The following is a 25,831-nucleotide window of genomic DNA, read 5'->3' on the forward strand; positions in this document are numbered from 1 at the left end:
GTGTAATGTACAGTACAGTGTTTATGTGGCAAATTTCAAGAAACGTTTCAGTAGAAACTGAACAGATAAGATGTCACCCTGTCCTTGAAACAATCATGTTTTACTTTGAAGAACGGTTGACGTTCTTTGATTCTAAAGATAGAAGACGTGCCTTTTGTTTTCAATTGGAGCCTTGCCCTTTTTCAAAATAAAGAAGATTTAGAACACCTTTCTGTATGGTTGTTTGGGCTTGATCCTACCATTTGATGACATTTCTTGCAAAAGCCGTGTTGTGTGTTTTCAATACAAATCAAAGTCATATGTTTTTCAGGGATGAAGCAGATTTCCTTGGAGATCGGATTGCTATCATGGCTGATGGACAGTTGAGATGTTGTGGCAGTTCTTTGTTCCTTAAGAGCAGGTAAATTTTCAAATGTCCCACATATATATTGCTTTTGAAGATGCTGCAAATACAAATGAATGCCAAGTATTACAATAATAATGCGTTCTATCGTTGTCCTAATTCCAACTAAATGCGAGTAAGACTTGTGCAAGAGACAGTGTGTTGGATTCGGCATTCGGCATGTGACATAGCCATCCCTGACAGTCTTCCATGGATATGGTATGACTGCTATTGCTGAAAATACCCTACAGTTCAAGAGGTCTCTTAATTATTTCAAACAAATTAAGACAATAAAATCAATCACTCTCCATAATTATCAGTTTAATTGTATTATATCTGTTAGGTATGGTGTTGGATACCACTTGACACTCGTGAAGAAGGAAAATTGTAATCAAAATGCTGTTACAAGTTTGATTATGAATCATGTCCCCAATGCACAGTTGCTTAGTAGCGTTGGTGCTGAAATGGAGTTCGTTTTGAGCAGTGAACACTCAAGTGGCTTTGAGACACTCTTCCAAGAAATAGAAAGTAAGCTCAGGAGATATCATTAAAGTAGAATATGTGATGTGTATAACAGTCCACAAAACTAAGAGGTAAAGCTCCTGTCTGGAGGTAAAAGGTACTGTTAGGATGTGGTGGGGATAAACCTGGCCCTTTTTGGGACAAGATGCTTTTAAAGGGAGGAAGAGCTTTGACTGTAAGTAATGAAGGGAGTAGAGGCAAACTCTTCAAACTCCTCGGTGGTTTAGAATTCTGATCTCAATGAGCACAGTTTCTACTATTTTATTTTTCTGTTTAGTCCTTAGTTACTGTTTGGATCTCGAAAAGATAAATCCAACCCTTCAGATACTGTTTCATCACAATCCCCGTCATTTCCAAACACCTCAAAGTTTGTCAAAAGTACGCTGCTGCGTGCTGTATTTTCAATTTTCTTCTTCGTGTTTTGAAATGCAATGAAACACAATCTCTCGTGTTTGGCATATTACATCACATTTGTTGTTAACCTTTCCTTATAACTCTTAATTTGCCCAAGAGTGCCAAGTGTCTAAGTGAAGGAAGAAATCTTTTGAAAAAGGTTCAACAACAAGTGCGAAAGTTGTGTAATTGATAGGTTTCATTTCATTGCAGCTACATGTATCATTCTAATGGCCATTCACTTGATGTTTATCTTGAGGCCAAATTACATGACTTCACTTTTGAGATTGGAAGTAAAGGGCTAAATTAAGAAACCATTTGTTAGCATTCTTTTGCAAATGTCAATGGATTTTTACAGGGAGTTAATAAAAAAATAGTCACATTGACAGGTCGTCGATTGATTGATTGATTGATTGATTTATTTTGATTTTGAGTTTGAGTTTTCCTTTTTCTTTAAATTATAGATAAGATGGATGAATATGGCCTCACTAGTTTTGGAGTATCTGTCACAACCCTTGAGGAAGTATTCATGAAGGTTGGAGAAGGAGCAGAGAGAACTGTGGATGACTTGTACGTTCTACACAACGTAACCTGTTTGTAAATGCAATGTGTAACAATAAATGAAGAGTGTCTAAATAAAATCCTTGTAGTAGCCAGGGGCTGAAACTTTTCTTGTTGGGCTACTGGATTGTACCTATGACTATGCAAAAGTACACGTAACATTGGCTGACAGTTATAAAGGTTTTTGGGCAAACACACAATAAGCGCTATCTTAGCCAAAGTGATTTTTCGATTTTCCAGGTCGAGTAAACTCTGAAACAGTACATTACTAGTGTTGGAGAAGAAAAAATTTTCACAAAATTCATCTACATGTTCATACAGTTTCAACTACTGATTAAGTAGCAAGTTCTAAACATTGACTAGCCTGGGCCCAGTTTCACATTGTCAAAATTTGAGCAGAGTTTCCATCCATGATGTCAATGATCTCATTTAATAACCGTTTTACCAGTGCAATTGAAGTGGCAGTTCTTATTTTCTTCAGAGCTAAAGATCATGAGATTGCTAGTTATGACACTGAGCAGATTGTAGATGTACCTGGAGCTGAAGATATACAAGCTGAAGGTAAGCAGCGGACATTCACACAGAATATCACCTCATACTTAGCCAACGGCACTGTCCTACTCATTCCACAAAAATGTCTTTGAAACACATTTTACAGCTGGTTGTGACTTGCCTCACGAGAAGTCTGACAAAACTAGGCAATCTATGTAGAACTGTTACGTATAAATGGCAAATAACAAGGACGTTCTATAATAAAGTATTATTTCGTTTGTCTCACGACGTAGTCACGTGTGATGGAGATCGCGACGTTTCGACTGCATACTGCTAGTCTTCATCAGGCGATAAGGTCGACTGGTTGTGCGTTAGCTTATAAAGCACACGGCTGCGCTGTGATTGGTTGGTTTTCAACAGCTGTGATTGGTGCATTTCGATCCTCAGTGTTCTGCATGCTGGTGTTGTTGGTGTGCTCTGCGCTACGTCGTGAGACAAACGAAATAATACTTTATTATTGTACTCTACCACGATGAATAACCACAACATTTTTTACGATAAGGACGTACTAATCTAACTTGGGCAAGGTGATGAAGACTAGCAGTATGCAGTCGAAACGTCGCGATCTCCATCACACGTGACTACGTCGTGAGACAAACGAAATAATACTTTATTATTGTACTCTACCACGATGAATAACCACAACATTTTTTACGATAAGGACGTACTAATCTAACTTGGGCAAGGTGATGAAGACTAGCAGTATGCAGTCGAAACGTCGCGATCTCCATCACACGTGACTACGTCGTGAGACAAACGAAATAATACTTTATTATTGTACTCTACCACGATGAATAACCACAACATTTTTTACGATAAGGACGTACTAATCTAACTTGGGCAAGGTGATGAAGACTAGCAGTATGCAGTCGAAACGTCGCGATCTCCATCACACGTGACTACGTCGTGAGACAAACGAAATAATACTTTATTATTGTACTCTACCACGATGAATAACCACAACATTTTTTACGATAAGGACGTACTAATCTAACTTGGGCAAGGTGATGAAGACTAGCAGTATGCAGTCGAAACGTCGCGATCTCCATCACACGTGACTACGTCGTGAGACAAACGAAATAATACTTTATTATTGTACTCTACCACGATGAATAACCACAACATTTTTTACGATAAGGACGTTCTAATCTAACTTGGGCGAGGTGACCATTTTTTGAATGGGTAATTAAAAATGTTTTTGTGAATGCAAGCACGAGTGGCCAGGTAGGGTGGTAAGAAGACAGACAGCTGTTGGGCAGGCAGGCAGGTGGGCGGATAGGCAAACAGACAGACAGACAGAATGGACAGCCAGCATACACAGACAGACAGACAGACAGAATGGACAAACAGCAAACACACACAGACAGACAGAAAGATCAAATGGACAGACAGCATACATACACACAGAGACAAAATAGAGAGGAAGCCAGACCAATAGCCCGAATGACTGACTGACTCACGTACAGACAGACAGATAGACAGACAGACAAACAGACAAACCGACATACAGACAGACAGACATACAGACTGACAGTGCGAGTGACACTTTATTTAAACTCGGAATTCCATCAATTTACAATTGGTTTTCATGAAAGCCGAGTAAGGTTTAAAAATTTAAATAGAGTATAATAACACATAGATATTAAAGTGGGACAAACTATCAATAAGAAGATAGTAACATATCAAAGTCAATATCTTCCAGTCCTCTTTTAAAGGCTGCAAAAGATTTAGCTGACTTAATTGAATTAGGCAAGGAATTCCACAATTTAGGACTAGCGTAAAGAAAACTCCTTTTCATAAAACTAGTTTTCGGTAATGGTAAATTAATATTTAATTCATTATTCCTAATATTGTAAGGATTTCTTGCCTCGACTTTGAAAAATCGGTCAGTTAAATAGGATGGGGCTCCCCAGTAGACAGACAGACAGACAGACAGACAGACAGACAGACAGACAGACAGACAGACAGACAGACAGACAGACAGAAGAACAGACAGACAGACAGACGGGCAGACAGATGGACAGACAGACCAAATGAATAGACAGCATACACAGACACACGGTCAAAATAGACAGACAGAGAGACAGACTGACAGACAGACAGTGAAAGGCAGACAGACGGAATGGACAGACAAAAAGATACCGTAGAATTCCGGTTATAAGCCCCCCCCCTTTCGTAAAAAAAAACCCCCCCCCCTATACAAAGTAATGATTGGTTATCTCTTTAGAACTGGAAACTGGCTTACGTTTGAAGTGGCACCAGTACAAAGCAATGTTCATTAAGAGGTTTCTGAACTCCAAACGCGACAAAAAAGCAATCATCACGCAGCTGGTTCTTCCTATTGTTATGGTTCTTTTTGGTTTGTTGCTGATCACAACTGTTCCTGAAAGAGGAAATGATCCTCCACGTGTTCTGAAGCTGTCAAATTTGAGTGTAGATGGTGTCCACACTAAATCGTTCTTTGCAGACTACAGAAACTTGAGTTCCGAGGATAAGTCATCGACCTTCAAGGTAATGCTACAATTAATTTTAATAATAATTAATTGTTAATTAATCAATTAACTTGTTATGATAATTTGACTGCCAAATTGTCAAAGTACAGTCAACTCCTGCCTTGCGGACAGCTCGCTATTATGGACACCCCGTTATTACGGACAGGAGTTAAAGTCCCAGCGAGTGACAATTACTGAAAATAACTCCCGCTACTACGGACTTACTCTATTGCAGACCCCAAATTGTGGTCCTGAAGGTGTCCGTTATAGTGAGAGTTGACTGTATGTCAATATGCTTTGTAAAGCTAAATCACAAAACTTGTGGAACGACATAAAACCAAAGGCCATGGATAGCAACGGGAAAGCAAGTGCTTTGATACGCAAAACTTCCAATGGTGAATTCAAGCAGCTGATCATGCTACTCATGAAGCGAGCTTACTATCAGGCCAAGAATTTTTGCTTCTGCAGATTTCCCTGTAAAATGTTCTGTTGACTAGTCATTTACTTACAGTACAAGTTAAGCCAAAAGCACACGCTGGAATATAAAATGTTGCATTTGTCGATTTTTCGCGAGTTGTTTCAAAGAGGCATCTCGCTGGGGAATTTGAACAACCAGATATGATGACTTATCGTATGGCTAACTGACAGAAACCTTGTTTTTTTTTCAGAAAGCCAACACGTACCTTGGTGACGTTAAAAATGATGTGGAAGATGTCACATCTTATGTCTACAAAATTCGAGCTGGCAACAAAGACAATGGCATTTTTGTTAGAATGAAAAATTACAGCCGAGTGGACAAAAAAAGCGTATCTTGCTGCAACTTTGAGTATTACGTGCTCAATGAGAAATGCAAAGCAAAGGTGAGTTATTTGCTTAAACAGACAATCAACAAAGTGGATAGAATATTCACTTTTTATCATTACAAAACTCGAGTCCACTTAAAAATGGTCTGAGGAACCTTAGGTTTGATTTCAATAACATCAAAAACAAAAAAGTGCATAGCTATTTGTTGAGTACTGTAAATAAAATTGAAGAAAAATGCTGGTAATGCAGATAAGTCTTATTGTTCACCTAATCAGTATAAAAAAAATATCAACGAGAAATGCAAAACAAAGGTTAGTTATTTGCTTGGACCGACAATCAACGAAGTGGAACAAAAATTCACTTTTTTCCGTAACAAAACTCAAGTCCACTTAAAAATGGTCTGAAAACCTTTGGTTTGATTTCAATAACATCAAAACCAAAAAAGTGCATAGCTATTTGTTGAGTACTGTAAATAAAATTGAAGAAAAATGCTGGTAATGCAGATAAGTCTTATTGTTCACCTAATCAGTATAAAAAGAATATCTGAAAATCTTGTCAGGTCGGTGAATTTTTTGATATGAGATTTTAGCCAAATACTGATTACAGTCGAAGCTCTCTTAACGGACACTCTCGTAAGCGGACAGCTCTACTTACGGCCGCCTTGTTTGAAACCCCGTTTTAACTCCCATACAAACTCTGTAGTTTTACATTCTCGTAAGCGGACATTCCCGTAAGCGGCCGCGGACACTTTCAGAGATTACGACTTAGACTTTTTCTTTGTTTTTAAACTCCCGTAAGCGGACACCTCAGAGAAAATCCTATTAACAGCCTCTGTATCTTGTTTTATCAATCAACTTCACATCGCCGTTCGTCACAATGATTTTACAGTTATTACACCACCATATTTCAGTGTTTGTTTTGTCGTTATCCACATCCGACTACATTTCGAAAGACCACTTTTATGCATATCAGCATTATGTTAGCTCGGCAAGCTCCCGTAAGCGGCCATCTATCCCCTACACCTCTAGTGGCCGCTTACGAGAACCATTCTCGTAAGCGGCCAGCTCCAGTTACGGACATTTTTTTCGCGTCCCGAGGGTGTCCGCTTACGAGAGCTTCGACTGTACTATAGCCACCTGTTAGGCTGTACGTAAACAAGACTTACCAAGAACAACATTAAACGACAAAACAACTGTTTCTTCCACTTGCCTCTAACCATCTCTAAGTATCTTGTGTTCAGGGCACACACATTGCGGTTAATTTAAATTCAATTGGGAACAAACAAGGAAAACCTAGCCATTTGATGATTTGGTTGCTCAAGGAAAAAGCTCAGTTGGCCAGGATTTTATTGAATACAAGGTGGTTCTGAACTCACGTTAGGCTTCGCATTTTCCTGTTTTAGTTTATCAGCAAAGATCTGGTGCCAGAAAACTGTACAGATTACGAGTTTGGCTACAACGATTGTCCTAAATGCATCCAAGCTAAAGTGTAAGTACTTACTGTAGATGGTGTAACATGATACTCAAGCTAAGAGTAGACTAGCAGTGAAGTGGGATTAATATCAGGGCTTAGTTATTCAAAGGCTAAAAAACACTATCCAGTGAACTCGTATATGTGTAAGTGTTTGCAAAACAAACTACACTATCCACTGGAGATAAGAAATAAAACACTTCAGTGCTGCCCAGCGAGCAACTCCATTCCTAGATCCAGCTTAGAAGTCATAAGGAGAAGCCATGCAGCCTGTTTCGGCCCCAGTTCCCCACAACTGTCTTTAACTATGTTGTGACCCCTCTCTAGGGAGGCCTCAAGGAAGCTGGGCCATCAGGAGTTGAAAGTGGCCAAATATTGTTAGCCTAACTACTATTTATTGTCACCCTTCAACCAGATATTAAAGAAGCCCTTTCTGCCTGTCGTAGAGCGACTACCAGTGATTTATCTGGTGGATAGCGTTATCCGCCCTTTGAACAACCGGGGTCAGTTCGTTAGCAAAATCATTTTAAAGACCTATATCACGGACAGCATATCTTGGGGAAAAAAGAAACCTGTTTCCATCTTTATTGTTTTAGTCATAACCATGCTCGTCTATTTAATTTTTGTTTACTTTCAATTTTCCAGTGTCAACTATCTTAGTAAAAGTTTTAATTAATTTGAAAGCAATTGTGTGACTTAAAACATTGTGACACAACCCCTTGCATTTTTTGTGTAACAATAGTTGTGCAAGTCGTTAGGATGGGGAACTCTCCCTTTACTAAATACTAATTCAGTTGTTGTGTTGTACAACATTTAAACAGGTAACGCTTTACTACAGAGTAGGCTTAACGACAACCTTCAAACCAAGTTTCATAATTTGTTATCATAAAGTATCAGTAGTCCGTACAGTCTGTTCGTCCGGGTAAAAGTAGTCCTGAAAAAAACAGTTGCTGGTGACTGAAATTTCTCAAATACTCAATCTTTGTGTAATTTTTCTTTCACAGTTCAAATGAAAAAATTGGCGATGACAAATGCTCAGCAGTAGGGTGTCCAGGCACGGATTTGACAGACCTCAACACTTACTTCTCTGAGTATGTGTTGGAAAAGAGTAATGCCTCGAATTACTTCAATGTGTATGTTGCTGGATTCACGCTCGCTCCCAAGGCGGCTCCCATGGTTAAACCCTCAAATATGACCTCAAATATGACTAACAGTAGTGGCATTGGACCTGGTAACAAAAAACAGGACGCAACAACAGAAAGCACAGTTTGGTACAGTAATGAGGTAAATATGACTGTCAATAAACAATGCATGGTAAAGCTGATGGTAGAAATTTGAGCAAGATATCATTTTGCCGTTTATGGACTTAGTTATATGGCTGACGTGTATAGTAGTTGCAGTAAGTTTGCTGTAGCTAAGTGGACTAGGTTATCTCAAGGGTGTGTAGAATGCCGCACTGAAATTCCATGCAGTAAGTTCGACCAGTGTGCAGAATTAATGTTATAGATTCTACATTTGCTAGGACAACTGAGATTTTTTCTGAAGAGCTTGCTGCTTCACTGTAAACAATTTACAATTTGCTCTTTCTATCTGTAACAGCTCATTTGCAAGAACCTATTTCCATAAGGGACTCTTACGAAGCACATTAAAACCAGTACGAGAGGTGTTTCCCTTGCCCCCTTTATAGGAGATGTCCCATTATCAGAAATAGTTCTTTACAAGAGGGGCGCCTCAACGTCGAAGTTAAATTCAGGTTTGGCAGTGAGGTTAAGAGAAGAGAACTTTATACAGTCAATCTCCTCAGCCTTGTAGAATCAATGTATGCATGAACGTAGAGTTCATTAGGTTGCAAAGATTTGCGTTTCGTTTAAAGTATGTGTTAAGTACTAAACATAACATAACATACTTTATTTGATGATGTTTGCCAATGGCACCAGGGCTGTGGCCATGGTACTAATGTTCTACATGATTCTCCTCACAGGCATTTCACACTATAGCAGAGGCATTGAGTGCCATGAGCAACATTCTGTTAGCAGATCAAACGGGAGATTCGTCATACAGCATTGAGATTACTAACCATCCTCTGCCAAACAGTGTTTCAAACAAGGTCAGTTAGTAATAATTTATGAAATATATAAAATTTGGTTATAGGCCCTGGGCTTGCTTATATCCAGAAGGGCTTATAAGCGGAATAATAATAAAAAAATTTTTAAAGGGCCCGGGGGGTGTTTAAAAATATTTTTTTTTTAAAAAAAAAAAAAAAAAAAATTTGGCCCCTTTTTACCGGGGGGGGGGGGGATTAAGGGGGGGGGGGAAAAACCGGAATATAACGGTATAAAAACGAAAAAGACTCTTTCATCACATTTTTAAACACCGATAAGATAGTGGAGAATATGACGCGTTGCGGAGTATTTTTGATGAACTTCAAGGTGTTGTGAAACCGACCAAACATTCTTTCGAGTGTTTACTATATATCTTATCAATCAAAACTAAAACTACGAAGAAAACGTTGAAATAAAATCGTATCCAAACCACCGCCAAATTTCTGATTTTTCTTTGTTTTAATTTGATGAGTTATGCATAAGTTTGAGAAATGGCATTTAATACAATCAGAAACCTAAGGGTTGAAACGTGTAACTCCCTATGATTCGCATTGTACAAAGCGTTTGCACATTCGTTTACACTAAGTGCCATATTTTGAGAATCACGAGAAACATTTAACCAATCAAATCTTGTTTTTGTTAAGAAGCTTGGTTGAATAAAGTTAAATTTGGATAAATTCTCCTGTTTTATCTTCTTGAAGTAGTCTGGAGAACTTCGCTTCGATACACTTAATGTATTTCTTTAGTTTCTGTAAGAAATTTACGGTGTTTAGGTCGAAATTCAAGCAACTTACCGCAAAACCAAAAATAATTTTGCTTGTGTCATTACGTGTATAAAGCATTCGCGTACAAATTCTTCGTGTTTCCAAATATGGTACTTAGCAAAATGAATATTCAAACGCTGTGCGCGCGCGTTACACGTTTCAACCCTTATGGGTTTCTGATACAATACATTACGAACAGTGGCAGCTTCCAAAGTCGAGTTTTGATTAGCTTACTGGATTTTCTGTGCCTTTTGTGATTGCTCAGACAGAGTGATTATTATTATTTCTATTTTTTATGCGTTTTGTGGCAACAAGTAACTGATTACATGTGTGTGTGTTTTTTAGGTCGACAATGTGACAACTGACTTCTCTGCTCTTCTTCTGGCCATATTTCTTGCCTTGGGGATGGCTTACATGGCCGCCAGTTTTGTTACATTTATTGTGCAGGAACGAGTGTCAAAGGTAAGGTCATATTCCACTGAATTAATGTCAAATACTGGTTACCAAGCTTATAAGGTACAATGTAGCTTAAACTATTGGTATGCAAAAATGGGATTTACAACGCAGGTATTAATAATTATTTGTGTCTCAGAGTGGCGAAATATTTTGGAATTCATGACTTGTGGTGTTAGCACTTCAGTTTGTAGCCAGGCCTTCTCTGTAGTTTACTCTGGACAACTAAAGTTGGCGCTACAACTGCTAAGATCGCAATCTCGTTTGCTGCTGCTGCTGCTGCTGCCGCTGTTGTTGTTGTTGTTGTTGTTTTGTTAGAATGTAGATAGTTGTCAGATATTTGAGGGCAATAGTTCATGGCCAATGAAGTGGAATTCTTATTTGTTGATTGTTATCAACTTTTAACAAAATGGATGACAAACCTTTGTGCTGATTGGGCCACCCCGCCTAAATAAAGTTGACTTGACCTCAAAAAGAGTTCGAAGAACATGTACAGGCAGGCAGGCAGCAACTCTTCGCTTTCTACACACGGGAATTGATAAGTTAGCTCATGACAATTTATTTTTGTAGGCAAAGCACCTTCAGTTTGTGAGTGGCGTTGACGTGTTTAGCTACTGGTTTGCCACATACACCTGGGACTTCATCAACTATTTTGTCCCAGCTCTGGTTATTCTCATCTTGTTTGCTGCATTTCAAGTGGATGCTTACAAGGATGAACTGGGCATCGTCTTTTTAATGCTGGTAAGTCTTAAGCACGCTGTCTTTTGTCTTTATGCTGCGCCACGGTTTTTTTAGGTACATGTAATTCTATTTTCGTTAATTAAAGTTATTTTTGTTAATTAAAACTTCGAATTGGCAGAGCAAAAGTCTTTTATTGGCAAATTCACGGCCACATAACAAACCAGGATGATTTTCGAGCATTGTAAATAACACTTTCATACAAATTGAGAAAAACTTGAAAAAAGTCGGGCCGACATTTTTCAAGTTTACCCGAACGCAATCCGTTTTTTGCCCATCATCTCGAGTTTTGCCCATCCATGCCCCCTTTTTGGCCTTTCTGAGTTTCTTTTGAGTTCCTCTACAGTTTAAAGCTGTTATTGTGATATTTCAGTTAATTTTATGATCAGTTAGTCAGACATGCCTAAACATACACTCTTCTTTGCAGATTCTGTTTGGTTTGTGTGTGTTGCCGTTTGTCTACTGCCTGTCATTCATATTCACCTCTCCCCTGGTGGGGTACGCACTGACTGTATTTGTCCTCTCCATTCTCAGTCTGGTAAGTTAATGAAACACAACTTAAAAAGTCAATAAGTTAAAAAGTTGTTTTAAAAGCTTTGTGCTGCAAAAATATTGCAACCGCAAAGCGTAACATAAGCAATTGTTGGTGTTTCTTGCACAACAGTTGGTTATTTGGGACACTAACTGGGGAAAACAAAAAAAGGACAAGGGGAGACTAAACATCAACCTCGTTACCAAGTATTCTTCCGTTGCCTTGAACGTTTCTCTCGTTCCAGGGGTCTAGAAAGGGAGACCATGGCAACTACCCAGCAAATCAGTTTTCCAGCATAGCAACCATATTCTTGATACAAAGCAAACGAAGGACATAAGAAAGGTCCAGGATGATATTTTGACATGTAAACCCATTTGGCAATATGTGGAAAATTTTTATAACAGTTATTTCTTACACACAGTTAGGAATTTTTTGTGCAAAAAGTGGCTCCTTCATTCATTGTTTTAAGATAGAATCGGGATTTAGAAACGGGTGTTTTTGGTGGAGGAAAGAAAACCGGAGATCATAGAAATAAACCTCGGGGCAATGACGAGAATCAATAACCATTTGGTTTTGGAGTCAACCCATATGGGTCGGTACTCGAACTAGGCTCACATTGTTGGGAGGTGAGCACTTTCACCACTTCACCATCCCTGATTTGGCCAACACACATGTTGGCCAGATTTTATAAGGCTCGCAAAACATTCTCCAAAATTAAGCTGTTTGGTAAAATTATCATTGTTTTAATTGCGGTCATTGTTCATTTCTGTTACCTTTCAGGCCATGTTAATCACAGTGTTTGTGTTACAAATACCATCATTAGAAGCCGAGGAAGAGGCAAAGATTATGCATTACTTCTTTATGTTGATCCCTACTTACACGTAAGTAGATTTCAATCGAGGTAGATTATTGTTTTAGGAAGGTAAAAATCGTTTTATTAGTAAGTCGAATATTTTATTTTTTCAAAGAGGTAGATTTTCCTTTTGTTAAAGCCCCAATTGTTCTGTGGGTGGATAACGCTATCCACGGGGTAACTCGCTCTTCAGGATTAGTGTTTACAAAGCAAACTACTGATCCAACCCACTGGATAGTAATTTATCCAGTTGATGGTGTTATCCACCCTTTGAAAAACTGGGCCCTAGTCTAATGACTTCTAACGAAAAGACCTGGTTAGGTTCCTTCTACCTAGTGACCTCAATTTTGTGTGTGGCCGTGCTCTGTCACATCTCCCTTGCTCAACGTTCTACTATAGAGAGTAGGGACTAATCAAGTATCTGAAAATATACAGTAAGGTTTCACAATAGTAACGTCCATTTTGTTGTCTTTCCAGGCTTGCATACAGCTTCGTGGATCTCAACCAAAACTATGGATACCGTAAAGTCTGCAACGAATCTCCTGAGTGAGTAAAGGATTATAAACTCCAGTCCGGTATTTTTTTTTACGAGAAATCCACTACACTGAAATACTGTGGAAAAGATGTATCTATACAGGGCTGGATTTGTGAGGCAAACATACAGTATCACTTTTCATTCTGAAAATCTAGTTTTTCACTGGATCTTAAGCGACGGAGTCGTAAGCAGAATCTGAAGAAAATAGAAACGTTTTGATTCTTCCGATTCTAATTCAGTCGAGCTCATGACTCTGGGGCTTTAACTCCGACATTTGATTTTCACTTGGTCGTGAGCGCTCTTAATACTCCGCTTACACCGACTCCGTCGCTAGTGAAAACCACTGTTTAATATTGCCCTTTTTGTCCTTCTTTTCCCTAGAGCTGCACTTGCATGTTCATTCCAAGGGATAGTTTATACAGACCATGGCTTGTCTTGGGAGCGCCCAGGGATTGGTCAGATGGCCTTGTACCTGTTTGTGGAAGCAATCGTGTTGTTCATTTTGGTTCTGTTAATTGAGGTAGGTTTATGCAAGAAATTTTTTGAGTTATTACACAGCCTCGCAGGCCATTTAATAATGCAAAATCTGTGATTCACGTTCAAACAGATCGACGTGATCTTTGTACTTTTGTGACACATAGCGTGACAAGTCACGCAACCATAACAGGGTATTGCCTGAACTGTTTAAATGAACTCTTGGTGGGTAACTATGTTACAGTTTGGGGGAGATAGTTATGTTGATAAACATGGGATAAATGTTTATAATTGCACCATGCATAATGCAGCTTCTTTGCAAATCTATGTACTCATTTGTGATCTTGATGCAAATATCAGTACATGAGGATAAACAATGTCAACTTTCACTTTTTTTTTTAACTATGTTGACTGCGTTTTGTTTTTATTTTAATAAATGGTTGCGCTATATATATTTTATTTATCCAGGTGCGGTTCTTCATTGGCGCCAGAACGAAAACATCTAGTGGAACGCTTGAATCACAACGGCAAAGCAATGAGGTAAAGTTCCCAGTAAATTTTTAATAGTCCCCCCTTCATATAGCACTTGGCCAAATGAATTTATCCTACATTCTCTGATTGAGCCTTTTGCTAAAAACATTGTCACGTGGTCCAAAATCCCCTCCATTCTTGATGGTAAGCAAGGCATTCAAAACAACTTGGCTTGCTGAAGTCGCTTTGTTAAATTGGCTGTTGCAATCTGTTGCTATCCTGTGGGGCGGATTTTGTAAAGTGCTCATTTAACCAATTTCGTGAAGAATTCGTGAATAGAAAGAAAACAACAGCATTACAGTAGAATCCCTGATTTTTTTGAAGCTGTTTTCGTTTCCCTTGGAGGTTCGAGAAATCGGCAATCTACTGTAAAAAACTTTCGTAACGTTGTCCTCATTTATGAAACGTCGTATTCCTAAAAACATCTGTTCATTATATGCTTGTTTAGTATGGAGTTTCAAATGTGCAGAAATTATTTAATGTTATTTATGTTACTTTTCCACAGGACGAGGATGTGTACAATGAGCGTGTACGCATAAAGGACATGTCATCTGATGGGATTGGGTCGCAGTCTGTTGTCCTGAAAGACCTGACTAAGGTGAGATCATTACTGTTATTTACTAAGACTAAAACGTTTTCAAAAAAAAACTTGCCACCATTGGCATAACTCTTTCCATTTAACAGTTGTTACTCAACACAGCACTCACGGATGTCACACGATCCCCAGGTCATAACAGGCGTACGGACGTAAACTTTATTAACCTTGCATTTTACACGAAGTTTACTAGGCCTTTAGCATGTACTTCCAATGATCCGAGAATTCAAGGCTACGTTTCCACCAATCACTTTATTTTCACTTTATTCTAACTGTGGATGTGCAAACGTACTCTCATACCTCTTAACATCATAAAGACCTACTTCAATAGTCTGGGATAATTCAAGGAATTTACTGAGCTAGACGTGACCAGGTGATACACATTGATTGGATGAATTACAATAGCAACTAATCGGAAAAGTCATGATAATTGAGGTACTGTCATCTTAGTAAAAGGTTTCATCCGGCAGTTTTTCACGATGTATGTAGACAGCTATGTAGGCGAATTTTGACACTGACTGAAGCTGAGAGTAGAAGAATTAATTGTGGTTATTTTGTCATCAGGTGTATGGAGGAACAAGTGTCACTGCTGTGGATCATTTGTGCTTGGGAATTCCTCGAGGAGAATGCTTTGGTTTGCTTGGAATAAATGGTAAGAGAATTAAATTGTTCAATAAAAACAGTGACATTTTGCTTTTCTATCGCCGATAAGTACTTAGACCAAAGAAATTATTATGAGCTAAGTGAGTCAAGATCTTTCCTGTTCAATACTTACATCTAAACACGACTTAGTGGAAATGTTTGTAAATGCCATTTTGTTGCTCCATTTGACGTAAAACAGTTGACAAAATGCTATACAGATTGATATGAAGCACTCTTGCTATGTCCTAGCGCTGGGAAAGACGCATTCTCGTCGCTGTTCGGCATTTGTCGGCAAAAAATGATAGTTAAACTGGTCACCTAACAAAAAAGTTGATTTAAAAGTTGATATTTCCTAGAAGTCACCTGGAAATTATTGTTAATTTTGTTCTGTTGATGTAATAAGCCGTGTAAAAGCTGTTCCGAGCAAAGAAATTGAAAGCATTAAAAAGTCTACCGCCGCATTCTATTAAAAATAAATGATTTCTTTGTTGTATTTGTAGGTGCTGGTAAGACCACAACATTCAGCATGTTGACAGGAGATCTGAGCATCACTGAAGGGACTGCATTCCTGGATGGATTCAACATTCAGACAAATTTGAGAGAGGTTTGTCAACAAATCAGAAAAAGTTTTGTTTAGTAATACAGCTAATATAGTGCTTTTACTAATATTTTTTTTTTCGAATTTTAGGTTCAGCAAAGGATTGGTTATTGTCCTCAGGTTGGTAACTCTAATTTTCTTAGACTGCACTTTAACGTTTAATAAAGGGAGTGCTTGCTGCCGCTTGGCTTGCCTAAGGCCAAGTCATTTACTTGCTCCAGTTTCGAAGCTGCTGTTGCTGCTGTTACGCTTAAAGATAACGGTTTGTGTGACATGGTGTCTGGATAATTCTTGGTACTCATCTACATTTCTTTGGCACAGTCTGTTAGTGTCTCTATTATGCCGCCGAAAGTACTGATAAAAATGGGAAGTTAACGTGACAAGGGTCTCGAATCCTGGTTTAGCCGGGCTGTTAAAGGCGTACATGTACTTTCACTTTGCATGGACTTGAACTTGCCACATCCCACTTCCCAAGTCTAGTTTAGCTAAATGCAAGTTAAATTAACCAAACCATTTTCACTAACTAATCAGTCGTCTATCTTTGTTTCTATCACCAGTTTGACGCCCTCATTGAACGTCTGACTGGTCGTGAAATGCTTACAATGTATGCTCGTCTTCGGGGTGTGCCATCACACAAAATAGAAGACTTGGTTTCTGCTACCATCAAGCATCTGAGTTTGACTAATTGGGCTGATAAACTGTGTGGAGACTACAGGTGAGGAATATCTAACAATTTAACTACTTACCCTCGTTTTTTTATGAGCGACACTCGACAAGGCGTATATCTGCGAATAGTCGACGACTATGACAAGAGAATCCAATCAGATTCGCCCCATCCAAAGTTACAAATTATATGCATTCAAACTGTTATCAGTATTTTCATTTCTCTGAGATGCATCAAACAAGATTTGACCACTCAACAATATAGAGCGGTTTCCACTTGAGTATGGAAAGGCTTTGCATTGCTGCGCTTCTGATTGCTTTATTATTACTTATTTTTGCGGGAACTTAATTCCCCGAAAATGGAACAGACATATTTCGCGATTTGGCCCAAAAAATACATTAAATGGAACTAAATTTCGCGAAATTTAAAAAAAAAAATTCCTGTCCGCATTAACAAACAGTAAGTCTCAAAATTGACACAACTAATTTTAATAGCAAAAGTTTACAGTGACACTGAACAAAACCATATAACAAAACGAAGCTTAACACAGTTTGACATGTTCCTTTGTAACAAAGTAGAGCTAGTTTGACAACTGTACCAAGATAATGATGTAGAAAACTGACCGTAACGTTGATTAGTTTTAACGAATTATAAAGAAGGGTATTAAAGTTCGCGTCGTTATATTTCGCAAGAACCTTTTTCCCGAGTCTTTAATAAAATCGCGAAAATCGCAAAAATTAAGTCCCGAGAAAATAAGTAACAATAAGGTAGTTTAAAAACCTCGCGCCACTTACTTATCCACTCAGAACTAAAACCAAAAGCAATCATAGTTCATTCGCACACGATTTTCTGCGCTTCGTGTCGACTGCATGTATTTACTGTGAGTTTTGAAAGGTTCACTGGATTGTCTGTGTCCTTTGTGATTGCCCAGAGTGATCACTTTGGTTTTGGTTTTACGACCCTGAATTGAAAACCGCTCTAAAAAGCTGCTTTGAAGAGAACGTTAGTTTAAGAAACAATTTAAACCCATGAAGTATGCTTAATGTTTTTTTTTTTTAATGTACATTGTAACATTGTATTATTTTCAATTCACAGCGGTGGAAACAAACGAAAGCTCAGCACTGCTATTGCACTGGTTGGGAATCCTCCCATTGTATTTTTGGTAAGAAGAACTCTTGATTTAGCGTATTTCAGCAGGCTTTATCACTCACTCCATATACAGAGCTTTCCTTTAATCCTGGCCCGTTTGAAATTGACAAATTAATAGGTAAATTTACAAGAAATTGAGCCTCTGGACTTTCCGCAGTAGGGTGAAACAACAGGCATATGGTTTTGTTTGGCACTGTGTACTAGACAAGCATTTCTCAAGCGGTGAAGAAATTATCTCCCTTCTTTTGTAAATAAATTGTGCGTTAACACTTAGCATTTCATAAATATGGAACCGATTTCGCCAGTTCTGTTGTTCTATTTACCATATTTGACCTCCTGCACTAATGGCAAAATAATAAGTGATGTCATTTATGGACTGATATGCTAGGATACACCTTATGGATATATATATATACAAAGATGGCATGAAGCAGATACATTCACAAAATTAAGCGAGCATATATCATTGGAACAGGGTCAAGCGCACAAATCTCATCGTGTTAATATGATTCATTGCAAATTCTCTCAACGTTTACTGTAAGAAATATATGAAGACCAGTATAGAGAATTAAGTTGTTGTACTGTTTTTGCTGTTAGGACGAGCCCACCACTGGTATGGATCCTGTAGCTCGTCGCTTTCTGTGGGATTCACTGATGACTGTAATGAAAGGAGGCCGATCAATTGTTCTCACTTCACACAGGTAAGACAAACACGAAACATTAGTCGAACAGGAGAGAAGTTGTCTCATCACATATCCGAGAACCGAAAAGAAAGCTGAAAATACGATGCGCAGCGGAGTATTCTTGACGAACCTCGAGGTGTTTGAAAATGTGATGAAACACTCTCAATTGCTCAATATATCTTCTCGATCGAAAATAAAACTACAGAGAAAATGGAGAAATAAAATCATAAGTTCTCTGTTAAGCAATTTCCTTTGTTTTAACTTGACTACCTTTAGCTTAAACCTTCAACTGTCAAATACCAAGCCTAGTAATTTGCCTGGTGACAAAGGTGTTGTGTTTCAGCAACCATATGTTAAAATTATAGCAAGTGTATTAAAGGGTTTCTTTTCTTAAATGTGGCCACCTTATTACACGACCAAAATTCGAAGGCCCTTTCGTGGTGGGATTAATAACTGTACCACAGATGCAGAAAACAAACCAACAACAATAGAACTACGAATAAGAAAAGGGGTAAAATGATCTGAAAACTTTAGAAGAAAAAAAGAAAATCGCTACGAATTTTTCTTCGTCCAATGAAGCTTACCTCATCAGGAAGTGTTCGCAGGGCAAGCTCTGCTGTATTGTTTAAGTATGGCAATTAAAGAATAGAGCAGTTTTCAATTGAGTATCGTAAAACCAAAACCAAAGTAATCACTCTGGCCAATCACAAAGAACACAGACAATCCAGTGAACCAATCAAAACTCGAAGCAAATACATGTAGCTGGCACGAAGCGCGGGAAAACGTGCGCGAGCGAGTCACGATTGGTTAAATTGGTTTTAGTTCTGATTGGCTGAGAAAGTGGCGCGAGATTTTTTAGCCAATCAGTAAGCGTAGTAATGCAAAACCAAAGCAAACGCAATTAACTTTCGACACTCAAGTGAAAATCGTCCTAATATGCTGTTATTTGGTTTTAGCATGGAAGAGTGTGAGGCTTTGTGTACAAGACTGGCGATTATGGTGAACGGACATTTTAAATGTTTGGGATCCACTCAGCATCTCAAGAGCAGGTATGTAACAAGACAGACTGCTGCATGGATTTGGGATATTTCTTACTGAGACTCAAGCCCGAAACTCAAGAAGAACTTAATTGGTGTCTTCAAATTTCCACTTCTGGAAAATTCGGCAAAATATAAAAATGAAGAAACATTTTTATAACACAGAAGAAGGCGCGGATTGGTAACAAGTGAACAAGATTGAAACTGATTGATTGCGATAGAGTTTCTGAAATACTGATAGGCTGAACAGTTTTCAATGTAAATTACGTTTGTTTTGTAACTCTAAATTAACGCTCGGGAGAGATATTAAGTTGTAATTATGGTATGGTTTTGTCATGTTGATCAAAAGAAGCAATTCCGTTACAAACATTAAGTTTCATAGCAAGTGTTTGGCAAAACTCACTTAAAAGGACTATGTCACGGATTTGAACAGATTCTTGAGCAGCCGAAATTTATATTTGTGGCGTAGGAAACTTAAAAATAATGGTCCATTTTTATTAACAATTGCTATTTTAGAGCACTTAACCTGCTTAAAAGCGCGTTTGGCTGCGGATGGCTTAGATGGAAAAGGATTGTAGTTTGAAAACGTTTTCAAATTGTTTCCGGGTGCCTTAAAAAATCGCTATTTTTGGCCGAAGTTTGACTTCTATCCCCAATAAATGTTATAGCTTCAGTTAAATGTTCAAAGATAATGTTTTTCATGGGTTTAGTTGCCAACCACTTATTTTAGAACAGATTAGACCAAAAATCTGCGAAATCCCTGTGACATAGTCATTTTAAACACACCAAACGCATCCATGACACAGCCCCTTTGACTGTGCTTTTTTTGTGGCTGCAGGTTTGGTACCGGCTACACTCTTATGATCAAAGTTGCAAGCTCCATTCCTGCCCAGCCTCAACAGATGGCAAACGGCTTCCACCCTGCTCCACCTTCAGCCATGCCTGGGCCGCCTCCAGCTATGGTTTTTAGCAATCCAGTTGCCACTGCTGAATTACCTGAAGTTAATGAACCAGAGAAGCCTCCTCCTGAAGGTGAGACTAACTAGTCTCATTCTCATACATGTCGATTTAAAGGCATAGAACTGTATTTTAAGTCAGGAAAATGTTAAGATTTTGAAGAAAAGTCAGGGAAAATTGAAATTAAAACACCTCTGATTAAATACCATTGAATTTGATGGCTCGAAGAAAAAATTCATATCAGTGTGAACTCAGGGTATTTACTATATTTGTAATCAGGAAAAGGACAGGCATTTTAAAAACTGATGTCTCTAGCGATCATGTTTTTGGAAAAAGCCCATTTGAACCATTAGCCTTTTGTCTGTTCATGCATTTTTTTAAAACGTTGAGAATGATAATAACGAGCTTTCGAACTTCAGAAACAAACCAGATACAGTAAAAACCCGGGAGTAAGAACCTAACATTTATGAACCTGTTTGACTAAAATTCGCAAATTAGACCCCATGTTTAAAAGAACCTATTTAGCCTCAAATTTGGATACAGGTTCTTATATTCTAAAATTGATTAAAAATGTTTACTTTTGGGAAATAAGTTTGGACAAACCATTACTGTGCATGTATATAATGTCATATTCTTGATGATCAGTGCCTCATTTTTACATAAGAACTTACGTGGTATGCAAATTTTATACAAGGAATAGGCCGAATACCACTAAAAGTTCTATTAGCATCAATGTAAATTGTGATAACTACTTTTCATATAAAAACCTGTTTTGGCTAACCTGAAAAAGTTAGGTTCTTACTCGCGGGTTTTTACTGTATTTTTTGTCATGTACAGGTCGTTCTGTTGGTACTCCAGATGGTATCAGCCAAAAAGATGTTCAACCGACGGTCCCACCCCCTCCCCCTGCCTACCCAACACAGCCTGGTCAGTTCCAGGTTCCACCCGGCCACACTCAGCCGTTGATATACGACAGCGGACTAATACAGGCTGTCACCAATGCACAGAACTTTGTGGCTCAAACTTTCCCAGGAGCGAGACTTATGGAAAATCACAATGTAAGTTTCCATGCTAAGGATGGTCTGTGTAAAAAAAAAAAATCGTTACATAACATGTCATTTATATGTCAGAGTAACAGTAAGTTATCGTTATAAAGTAATATGTAAAAACTATGTGTAAAATCAGTTTGAGGTCGGGAAAAAAATGGAATTTTTCTCTCCTGTGATGAGCTGGAACCGTCATGTTAGCTTGGTAGAGAGATTTACGTGCTTAAAAATTGATACAAATATGAGTAATGTGAAATTCAAACGAACGCTTATTTTAAAGCAAGGTTAATTTTAGTTTTGGAAGTTTTTGAGAACACACTTCAAACGTTACGCATCTTAAACTTAGGAGCCAAACTGTCACTACTTTATGTAAGGTAAAGTCAAGTGTCACCAACAGCAGTTGTGGCGTTAAGTGATGTTTATTGTTCATTGGTTGACCTCTTTTTTTGCCAATTCTAGGGCGTTCTGCACTTCCAAGTGGAAACCGAAGGTCTAAGTTGGTCCTACATCTTTGGTCAGCTGGAGAGAAATAGAGCCGCTCTGAACATTGTGGACTACAGTGTCAGTCAAACCACACTTGAACAGGTAAATACTGAGAAAATGTGTCGCGCAGTGCTCATTTATCGTCCTTTTAAGTGTAAATTGGTTCAACCATTTGTTTATTTGCTATTGACTGTGTAAGTAACGTATTGACTTTTCATTAAGTTATGAACTTTTATCTTTACTATCTTACACTACAATGAACAATAACAACATAGTAAATAACTGTAAGTTTCTATTCCATTTGTATGTATCTCACTAAAATCCGTTACCATTCCCGGAATTGTCAGTCTCCTTCGTTTGCTACAGAACTTCGTTATCTGTTCAGTATAAGTAAAGATTGACTGTTCACTCTTTAACTCTTAAGTATTTCTTGTGCAGGTTTTCATCAACTTTGCTAAAGAACAGCATTCGGAGGAACGAACATCAGTGAACAGACGGTGTGGATGCTTTCCATAGGAAAGGAACAAAAACAAGATATTTTATCAAAGATGGCACAACTATTCATACTTATATTTTACGAATTGCCAGCTTTTATTTATTCCTTTAATTCCTGTATCATTTGTAACTTAGTTCTGGAAATGTTATTGCATGTTGAGCATGTTTTGTCAGTTGCATGACTGCTCTTTGTTGTCCTTCGTCCCGTGGCAACTTTTTTAAGGGGTCCCGTCCCGTGGCAACATGCCTAAGGGACTTCTTCAAAGTTAACCAAGCAGGTTGGGTATTTTCCTTGTCATTGCTCTATTGTAAGTTATAAGTACAATTTGCCTTAGTCTCTTTGCTGTGCGAAGACTTTGTTGACTTAACTAGCAGTGTTAAATGTGACACCAATTTATTTATCCAATTTTATTTTATTTTTTCTTTATTTATTCATTTTATTTACTCTGTGAAAAATCGACAAAAATAATCTGAAAGTTGACTTAAAAGCTATTCCTTACCCCCCACGAATCTCAAGTAGGTGCTCAATTCCGAACAATCAGAAACCACGTTGCCTTAAAGAACGCTTTTCTTAGTTCGATTGGAGACTAACGCTCGAATGGTCATACGCTGGGCGGCCTAGTCACCTTCCTCATCAAGTCACTTCCCCCCCCCCCCCCCCCCCCCACACACACACAAACCCCTTTCCACTCGCCCACTCGTCACAGCAGTTATAAAAACAAGCAACTCAGTTATTCTTTGTTCATAATGTAGAGTCGGGGAATTATTCCCATTATTATAACACTTTGAATTTCCTTACTTTTAATGCGAATCAGTAAAGTCAATTGAATTGTAGTGCGCTGGTCGCTTTTCATGCTTTATGTCTCAATTAAGGAATTCATAATTTACACCGTAAATAACGGTATTTTACCAAGTGTAATGTATAGTGTAAATTTTCAATTTTGCCTTGAAAGTGGCACTTTCGTGTTTTCACTTTTTTTGTCTAATATTTAAAAGCACTGTCGTGTGTTTTTTATTGTAAGTTATATTCCATTAAAAAAGAAGTGTGCATTAAAATTTACTGTTAAAAAGTTATTTAAGTACTTTGGGATTGTTCCTTTCCTAATAAGAAATAAGAATTAACAGATTTCTACAGCTTTGGGACTGGGAGCAGATAGTTCTTAATGCTACTACCCTAATGCAAATAGTACTGTAATCTGATTGGCTGAGCTTTCGTACACTATCAGCTCTTAGCGTACAGTGAATCGACCAAATGTTGACTAAATAATTATTTTTACCTCGAAGTTTCTGAGGAAGATTTAGAAATATTAGTTACAAGATAATTAAATTCCCAAAAGGCTTTCTAGACAGAGAAATGTTTCATCAAGCTGTGTAAAAAAAGGTAAACCGCAACAAAACCGCCAGCTACGCAGGCTAGCCAAAAATTGTCATTATTTTTCTTCAAGTTTTTAGATTTAATTGTAAACTTTGTTTAATTTTACAATCCATAAGCATTCTGGCCTGATTTTGCATCAATTTCCGATTTTTTCCGACTTTTTAAGGAAATGGTGAGCTTTAATGACGTCATTTGAAGTCACATCCCACAAAGAATTATGTAGAGTGAGTGGAAGGCTTTCTACTCAGTGCAAAATTATGTCTCTGTGCATTTAATAGAACGAAACCCCTGGGAATGGGTTTCATGCCCCCACCCCTTCCTAGTGCCACGGTGGGGGTATGTTTGGGGGGGAATTTGCTTGTACGTCTGAGGGATTCTTTCATGAATGTATTCATAATATGATGCATGAGTCCGTTTATACCCAGTCCGCAGTCCGTGTTTTACACTGACCGCTCGTTCGTGTTTTTCCTGACTTTTTTTTAATTTTTGTTTATTTGCTCTTAATCCAAGTGCTTTTAGGAAGAATTTCTTCGGAAGAAAAAGCGGAAGATAGCATATAATCATATTTGCTGTTGCATTTAAATTTCACAAGAAAAGTGCCTTGTGATATGTCCATTTAGCAGTGACTCATTCTCGTCCCCATAGCCCTTTCGTTTCTCTTAGCCGGCTTGGCATGAGAAAACGGAGGGCTCTGGGGACATAGGATTTTTGAATTAATTCGAATTTTTTTGATTGGCTGTTTGGAACAAAGAATTCCTAAACGGAAGTCGTGAACGTAACGACCCTCTCATAATTCATTTCAAACGTCATGACTGCATACATGAAGACCGGAAGTCCTAGAATCTAGGACTGGAAATCTTTTGTCCCCAGACCCCTACGTTAACTCGTTCCAAGGCCCAGCCGACTAAGAGATGCGAAAGGGCTAGGGGACGAAAATGGCAGTGACTTAGCGAGCAAGGGGACTTCATTGATCAAATGGGGGGGAAGACAAAATGGTCATTGAGGAGCGAAACTACTCGTGTGTCTCAGAATAGACACTAAAAGAATTGGTAACGAAGCGTAGAGGTCTGTATTGCTGTGATCTTTATAACTGACTTGTTATCGACAATTGTGAACTATTTTCCCGTGTTTATTATGTTTTCCAGTCCTAATGGACAAAAGTATGAGGTTTATAATTTTTTTACTGCTCAGGATCTTGGACACGGAAGAAGATAATTTGAATGGGTTTTTTAATACTTAATAATATCACAGAGCCTCTTATTTCGAAATATGTATAGTTTTGTTTGGTAAAACGTAATAAATAAATAAATGTATAAAGCAAACACGTCATAAATGTGTAAAGCAAAAAAATGTCAATGAGAAAAAAAAACAGCTTATAACTGGTAACACCCCTTATTAAAATGAGAAAGAAAGTAGTTCAGGATTCAGCAGATAAGAAGGTAGAAGATGAAAAGAAGGAAAAGAAAAGCTTCAGTTATCTGTTGCATAAATCACTTTTATTCTTTTTCAACGTGTTTCAGCCAACAGACATTTAACACAGCACTGGACTGTGTAAGTTAAATTATTGGCAAAAGTGTGATTTACACAAGTGGAAACGTTTGAGATCTTAGCGTTTTCCGTGGCCGCCGGTAGGAATAAATGGAACATAGCATTCTGCACTGTGGCCACCAGCAGCTGGGATGCAAAATGATGGGTTCGGGCAGTTTAATCGATCTGCTTCACTTTCGCTACACCCTTGGGATAAATGAAACGGAAAACATCATTCCAAATAATTGCTGAAATATTGAAGAATAGTTATCTACAAGAACTTTTGAAGCCTTGATATTACATAGTAAACTGCTGTAACCAAATTGGTCTCATCATCTTAAAAATTATTTACCGAAGTGGAGGTGAATATTATACGCTTTAATGTCTGGTCCCGAGGGAGACAGCTTCGTTTTCCCGAGAGA

The 25,831-nt window shown here is 38.2% G+C and overlaps 3 protein-coding genes across 7 annotated transcripts in view; 2 read left to right on the top strand and 1 right to left on the bottom strand.

The window, feature by feature from the left end:
- Nucleotides 1-23,580, top strand: part of LOC144629858 (phospholipid-transporting ATPase ABCA3-like) — a 36,527-nt gene extending 12,947 nt beyond the window's left edge. Inside the window, exons 18-45 of the mRNA XM_078488093.1 lie at nucleotides 311-400; nucleotides 726-910; nucleotides 1,762-1,867; nucleotides 2,340-2,419; nucleotides 4,638-4,921; nucleotides 5,571-5,762; nucleotides 7,109-7,194; nucleotides 8,181-8,460; nucleotides 9,158-9,283; nucleotides 10,388-10,504; nucleotides 11,066-11,236; nucleotides 11,661-11,771; nucleotides 12,546-12,646; nucleotides 13,096-13,164; nucleotides 13,535-13,673; nucleotides 14,096-14,167; nucleotides 14,664-14,756; nucleotides 15,318-15,405; nucleotides 15,896-15,999; nucleotides 16,084-16,113; nucleotides 16,551-16,708; nucleotides 17,753-17,819; nucleotides 18,404-18,507; nucleotides 19,446-19,538; nucleotides 20,365-20,558; nucleotides 21,321-21,541; nucleotides 21,989-22,114; nucleotides 22,451-23,580. Of these exons, the coding sequence (XP_078344219.1) occupies nucleotides 311-400; nucleotides 726-910; nucleotides 1,762-1,867; nucleotides 2,340-2,419; nucleotides 4,638-4,921; nucleotides 5,571-5,762; nucleotides 7,109-7,194; nucleotides 8,181-8,460; nucleotides 9,158-9,283; nucleotides 10,388-10,504; nucleotides 11,066-11,236; nucleotides 11,661-11,771; nucleotides 12,546-12,646; nucleotides 13,096-13,164; nucleotides 13,535-13,673; nucleotides 14,096-14,167; nucleotides 14,664-14,756; nucleotides 15,318-15,405; nucleotides 15,896-15,999; nucleotides 16,084-16,113; nucleotides 16,551-16,708; nucleotides 17,753-17,819; nucleotides 18,404-18,507; nucleotides 19,446-19,538; nucleotides 20,365-20,558; nucleotides 21,321-21,541; nucleotides 21,989-22,114; nucleotides 22,451-22,528 (3,565 nt within the window). The 3' untranslated portion in view covers nucleotides 22,529-23,580. The remainder of the gene's footprint in view (nucleotides 1-310; nucleotides 401-725; nucleotides 911-1,761; nucleotides 1,868-2,339; nucleotides 2,420-4,637; nucleotides 4,922-5,570; nucleotides 5,763-7,108; nucleotides 7,195-8,180; nucleotides 8,461-9,157; nucleotides 9,284-10,387; nucleotides 10,505-11,065; nucleotides 11,237-11,660; nucleotides 11,772-12,545; nucleotides 12,647-13,095; nucleotides 13,165-13,534; nucleotides 13,674-14,095; nucleotides 14,168-14,663; nucleotides 14,757-15,317; nucleotides 15,406-15,895; nucleotides 16,000-16,083; nucleotides 16,114-16,550; nucleotides 16,709-17,752; nucleotides 17,820-18,403; nucleotides 18,508-19,445; nucleotides 19,539-20,364; nucleotides 20,559-21,320; nucleotides 21,542-21,988; nucleotides 22,115-22,450) is intronic.
- LOC144629868 (uncharacterized) overlaps nucleotides 1-25,831 on the top strand; it is a 182,981-nt gene that overhangs the window by 119,603 nt on the left and 37,547 nt on the right. The gene's annotated exons all lie outside the window — the stretch shown is intronic.
- Nucleotides 1-25,831, bottom strand: part of LOC144629866 (uncharacterized) — a 123,550-nt gene that overhangs the window by 70,513 nt on the left and 27,206 nt on the right. For 2 of the 5 annotated variants that reach the window (XM_078488106.1, XM_078488108.1), the window contains one exon: nucleotides 25,357-25,616. The exons of 2 other annotated variants lie outside the window; for them this stretch is intronic. In XM_078488106.1, the coding sequence (XP_078344232.1) occupies nucleotides 25,489-25,616 (128 nt within the window). In that variant the 3' untranslated portion in view covers nucleotides 25,357-25,488. Of the gene's footprint in view, nucleotides 1-25,356; nucleotides 25,617-25,831 lie in introns of those variants that run through there. One more of the 5 variants, XM_078488109.1, reaches the window with a different exon arrangement.

The sequence above is a fragment of the Oculina patagonica genome, chromosome 11, assembly GCF_052425735.1.
Source record: "Oculina patagonica isolate OP01 chromosome 11, crgOcupat, whole genome shotgun sequence".
NCBI classification, from domain to species: Eukaryota; Metazoa; Cnidaria; class Anthozoa; order Scleractinia; family Oculinidae; genus Oculina; species Oculina patagonica.